The following is a 6,219-nucleotide window of genomic DNA, read 5'->3' on the forward strand; positions in this document are numbered from 1 at the left end:
ATCCGCTCCTATAAGAATTAACTCCTTAGACAAGGCAAACAAATGAAAAAAATAAAGAAGTGGGACAGTATGAAACTAAAAAGCTTCTCACAGTGAAGAAAACTATCAAAAAAAAAAGGCACAAACTAAATAAAAATGCCACCTATGAATGGGAGAAGTTAATTGCAAATGGTATATCTGATAAGACATTAGTATCCAAAATATATAAAGAACTCATAAACTCAACATCAAAAAGCCCCTCATCCAACATGATGGAATATATAGGAAGAGGATCTGAATAGCTAATTTTTCCAAAGAAGACATAATGGTGGCCAACAGACATATGAAAATATTTTCAACCTCACTAATCATCAGGGAAATGAACAACAAAACCACAAAGAGATATTGCTTCACACCCGTTAGAACGTCTATCATCAAAGATATAAGAAATAACAAATGTTGGTGATAATGTGGAGAAAAGAGAAACATTGTGCATGTTGGCTTTGAGATTGTAGCTTGATGCAGCCACTATGGAAAACATTATGGAGTTTCCTCGAAATATTAAAAATAGAATTGCCACATAATCAAGCAATTTCACTTCAGAGTATCTGCCAAAAGTAAATAAAAATACTAAATTAAAAAGAAATGTACACAGCAATGTTCATTGCAACATGATTTACAATAACCAACATAGTTACAGAAGTGTGATATACACATATATAATGGAGTAACACACCCTTTTGAAAATTAATTCTTGCCACTTGAGACAATATGGATGGACTTAGAGGGTATTATGCTGAGTGAAATAAGTCAGTAGAGAAAGACTCACTTATGTATGGAATTTCACTTTTATTTGAAAGATAGAAAACATGCAAAAATTAATGATTTGCTATAAATCACAGTAGAATGTTAAAGCCTAAATTATCAGAAAGAGCAGGTAAGATAATGATGTACAAAGGAATATTTGTGAAAAGTGAATATGGTGTCTCATATTTTCCTCTTTTATAAAATTATATAAATTTATTTGGCCATCAAACGTACGTTTTTGATTGGATTAGTACAACTCAAGATAATTTCTTTAGTAAAATCAAAGAAATATATTTGGTATGATATATGCCATTTGAGAAAAAGTATTTTTGAAAAAAATCTCTGTTGTCTCATTAGGAAATTTGGAATGGGAATTTCTAAATGTTTCTGATTTGTTGTTGAAATAAATTTGGGAGAGTAGGAATAAAAACAGGGAAAACCTGTTGGATGTCAGAAAAAGAAAAAAAGTGAGTTATGGAGTTCCCGTCGTGGCGCAGTGGTTAACGAATCCGACTAGGAACCATGAGGTTGCGGGTTCGGTCCCTGCCCTTGCTCAGTGGGTTAACGATCCGGCGTTGCCGTGAGCTGTGGTGTAGGTTGCAGACGCGGCTCGGATCCTACGTTGCTGTGGCTCTGGCGTAGGCTGGTGGCTACAGCTCCGATTCAACCCCTAGCCTGGGAACCTCCATATGCCGCGGGAGCGGCCCAAGAAATAGCAACAACAACAACAACAAAAAAAAAAAAAAAAAAAAAGAAAAAAAGTGAGTTATATAAATTTAATAGAAAAGTTGCAGTCAAAGAAATGAAAATTTCAGGAAATAATTAAAAAGAACAAATTCTATTTCTACAGTTTGATAAAAAAAATTACAATTTCTAACTCTGAGACTTTGACCTCTGCAATCATGGGTGCTTCTTCACTTTAGGACAATTGACCCTTACATGCGTCCCTTCACAAACAGTGCTTTCAGAGCTCTCTTCATGTCTTTATTCCTTAGACTGTAGATGAAAGGGTTCAGCATGGGTGTGATGACAGTGTACATCACCGAGGCTGTTGCACTTGAGTGTGAGCTGTGAGCAGCAGCAGAGCTAAGGTATACTCCGAGCATTGTACAATAAAACAAGGAGACAACTGAGAGGTGAGATGCACAGGTGGAAAAGGCTTTATACTTGCCCTGAGCTGATGAGATTCTACATATGGAGGAAACTATTTTAGAGTATGAACAAAGAATACCAAAGAAGGGACCACCACACAGCAGGGCAGCTGCAAAATACATCACTATGGTATTAAGAAAGGTATCAGAACAGGCAAGTTGGATCATCTGATTGAGTTCACAGAAAAAGTGGGGGATTTCAAAGTTTGTGCAGAAGGACAGTTGCATCATCATTAAGGTTTGTAACAGGGAATTCAGGACACTCATGATCCAGGGCACCAGAACCAGCAGTCCACAGAGCCGAGGGTTCATGATGACTGTGTAGTGTAGGGGGTGGCAGATGGCCACAAAGCGGTCATAGGCCATCACGGTTAGAAGCAACATGTCCAATACCGCAAAGAGGATGAGAAAATAAATCTGTGTGATGCAGCCTTCATAGGTTATAGCTTTGCTCTGGGTCTGGATGTTCCACAGCATCTTTGGGATGGTGGTGGAAGTGAAACAGATGTCTACAAAGGACAGTTTGGAGAGGAAGAAGTACATGGGTATGTGGAGGTGGTAATCAGAGATGACAGCCAGTATGATGAGCAGGTTTCCAAACACAGTGATCAGGTACATGGAGCAGAAAAGCCCAAATATTATGGGCTGTGATTCTGGTTGCTTTGAAAAACCCAGAAGAAGAAATTCTAAAATTTGTGTATCATTGTCTGTTTCCATGCAGAGGAAGTGACTTCTGGAAAAGAGGGATATAACATGGCTAATTTTTGCACAAATTGGCATCACTCATATATTTTAAATGCTGCTGTTTATATTTTGTTGTTAAAATTAATTTTAATATTTTGCATATGGATTCGGTCTCACTTAAGAGATCCTTATGCTCCCTCTGATATGGAATTTTTGTCCCATTCAGCTTTTCCCTTAAAATTGGGTGTTTTACCATCTCAATGAAAAATTCTTCATGAACTTCAGGAATATAATATGAGACCTGATCATGTTTTAGGCACTGCCTAGGCAATGAGTATGAGGTCTGAAGAACAAAGTCCATTAGATTTTGATCATAGATGTAAAGTATATAAACAAATAATAAAATTATATAACATTCAGGATGACAGGTGGTATGAAGCAATAAACAGTAGGTATAAAGAAGAACTAGTTTACATGTGTGCCCAGCAGAAGAATGTACATGGCAAAATCCTGAGGAAAGTGCTTGTTTCCAATGTTAAAGTTAAAAAAAAACCGAAGCCAGTGTTGCAAGGTGAATGAACATGGGAAAGATTGGTAAGAGAGATTGTCGCACATGTTGAGGAGGGGCAAGGCCTCTCTGCTACTGCTGAAACACCAAATCACAGGGACTTCCTCTTGCACCTAATTCATCTTGTTGCAAAAGGGTTCCATGAATTGAAACTGATCCCTTCCTTAGTGCATTTCTTGATTGAGTTCTGGGTCCCAGTTTGTATGAATCACCTTGGAATATAAGTCCTGCTACCCTTGTTCTGAGAACTGTTCATACACACACACACGACAGACACACACACCATGGCCTCCAGAACTGTGTTTTTTTCCATGGTTTTCTCAGCGCCAGTCTTACTGAACATGCTATGAATGGATACAACACAAGTCAATGCAACAATGATATCTTTCCTGTATAAGGTAGAAATGGTTTCCAGAAATTCATTTTTTTTTTTATGGATGCACCTTAGCATATGGAATTTCCTGGACTAGAGGTCTAATTGGAGCTTCAGGAGCAGGCCTTTGCCACAGCCATGGTAACACCAGATCTGAGCCACATATGCAAGCTATGCTGCATCTTGCATCAATGCCAGATCCTTAACCCACTGAGTGTTTCTAGGGATCAAACCCACATCCTTACAGAGAGTACGTTAGGTTCTTAACCCACTGAGCCACAACAGGAACTCCAGAAATTCTAATTCTTTTTTTTTTAATTTTATTTTCCCACTGTACAGCAAGGGGGTCAGGTTATCCTTAGATGTATACATTGCAATTACAGTTTTTTCCCCCACCCTTTCTTCTGTTGCAACATGAGTATCTAGACATAGTTCTCAATGCTATTCAGCAGGATCTCCTTGTCAGAAATTCCAATTCTTAAGCTTCCTATGGACATGTAAGTCTGGGGATCTATTCTGGAGATGGCTCTTTCCTGTTGTTTATTTAGGCAAACATAAAGTATCTGTTCAATGAACAGGAAGAGAGAAAAGATGAAATGGATGAGGAGGAAACAGGTCTAATCAGCTCTGGTGGTCACTGGGAGGTTGTAAGAAAGAATAGTAGTCCTTGGTCCTGGCAGCATTCCAACCCTGATTACATTCCCCTGATGCCCAGAAAAAACAGTAAGAGAACAAAAATAAACTTGTCCAAAAGACCAAAGGAGTGACATCTTTATGGTGTCAAACACCCTATATTGTACATTAAAAAGGAAAATGAGCAAAGGGATGAAACAATGCCAAGAAAATATGTAAAATACACCAAAAGTTGGGCATTTTTAGTATCAAGCAGTTGAAGACTTGTTTCTCCTGTGTCTATTCCCTAATTCCTTTACCAATTAGTTTTTATATGGTTCAGTAGGGGATGAAGTTAGTTCCTTTCTCTCTTTTCTCAGGTGGTATCTTTTATTTGTTGTTCTTGAGCTTTGGGTTTAATCTCCTTTTTTGTCAAACCCAATGGACATACCCTAATCCTGAATCTGGAGTTCATCCAACATGTAAGACATCCTCAGGTCATGCTCTATAAATCCTGTCCACACCATTACAAATATCTTTTCATACTGAATCACTTCATACGAGTGTGCCTGAAGACATATGTCATAGCACATTTATTTCATTGTACTCTGTCCTCATTGTTAGACTGCATGATGCTAAAGTGCAGGGACTTCACTTGTTTTGTTCATTTTTTTCTGGTGTTCACAAAGATATGTGAACATATATATGCTTATACAGAGAGATGTCTAAGAGTATGAAAATTTGTAAAATGAAAAGACTGAAGGGATAATGAAACCAGGTTAAAATGAGTTTCCAAACTCTAGTGAGCAAAACTGAATGGGAAGTCAAACATTACCTGAAACATGATGTGAAAAATAATAAATTAATGATATTAACAGAGATTAATAATTAAAATTTTAAAGACTTAAAAAACAGATAATATGTCTAGAATGTTTTGACACAGAGTGATTTTCAGCTATGATTTGTTGAATCAATCAAGAATTAGGTCTCTCTCTATATACATATTGACATTTATAATATGGCAAGGTTATATTTCAATGTAATTGGATAAGTTCAAATTGTTAAATGGCTATCTATCTGGAAGAATATGAAGTTGGTCCTCTCCCTCAGACATCATACAAAAAGAGGTGTTCTATACAACCTCAGTGTAAGAGTAACCAATACATTTTAGATGGACATCTAGAACTGCACATACAAATTAGTGGTGGCAAAACCATCTCCAACAAAGAAACTCAGAAGTGAGAAGGTAGATATAGTTAAATAAAATAAAAAATTTATGATAAAAAATATCCCCCAATGTCAATTGAGAAAAAATAATCTTTTGAACTGCTGAAAACTGTAGAAGAATGGGCAAATATTATATGGACATAAAATAGTAATAGGCAAATGAAAATGCTGATCAAATATGTAAAGTTTGCTGAACTGAGCAATAGTTTAAGAAAACAGGAAATGTCTTTCACATCCATTAGCCTGAGGAAAAAAAACTTATGGAGCTGTCATACTGGTTGGGGTTGGAACTGGCAACAGAAATTGTACTCCAATTTTGCTGGCAAAACCTAAAGTATTACAAGATTGGAAAACAAGCCTAAGACAGTTATATATGTTACAAATTTATTCTTTAACTCAGGGTTTCTCAGTCTTAGCCCTACTGATTTTCTAGGCCAGATCATACTCTGTTGTGTGCTCTGCCCTGTGCATAAATGATGTTTCTATCCTTCCCTCTCCAGTGTGAAACCAAAAAAATGTCCCTGGATATTGCTTAATGTGTCCCTCTATGCATGTGTGTGTGTGTGTGTGTGTGTGTGTGTGTGGAAATCACACCACAATTAGAACCATTGTTTAACAATCTCAATATGTTTTTCTAGCATTGGAAAAATAGAGATTTATTGACAAAGAAAATGAAAAATGATTAAAAGCATGTACAGTGTAGCCACAGTGTGAAATATGTAACCCCTGAAATAAATACATGAATCAATCAAGCAAACAAACAAAGAGCAATCTCTTGTTTCTGGGCTGAGTGGAATTGGTAATTGTCAAGTAAATGA

General features: G+C 36.9%; 1 protein-coding gene across 1 annotated transcript; it reads right to left on the minus strand.

Moving 5' to 3' along the window:
• Positions 1-1,721: 1,721 nt before the first annotated feature.
• On the minus strand, positions 1,722-2,654 carry LOC100521715 (olfactory receptor 7A17-like). The gene has a single exon (XM_003123444.1). It carries the CDS (start codon positions 2,652-2,654, stop codon positions 1,722-1,724), a length of 933 nt encoding a protein of 310 aa, XP_003123492.1.
• Between the last annotated feature and the right edge of the window lie 3,565 nt (positions 2,655-6,219).

Source organism: Sus scrofa, chromosome 2 (assembly GCF_054392235.1).
Source record: "Sus scrofa isolate SSC_HxYL_T2T_F1_AM1 chromosome 2, Sscrofa_HxYL_maternal_Yorkshire_Landrace_v2.0, whole genome shotgun sequence".
NCBI lineage: Eukaryota > Metazoa > Chordata > Mammalia > Artiodactyla > Suidae > Sus > Sus scrofa.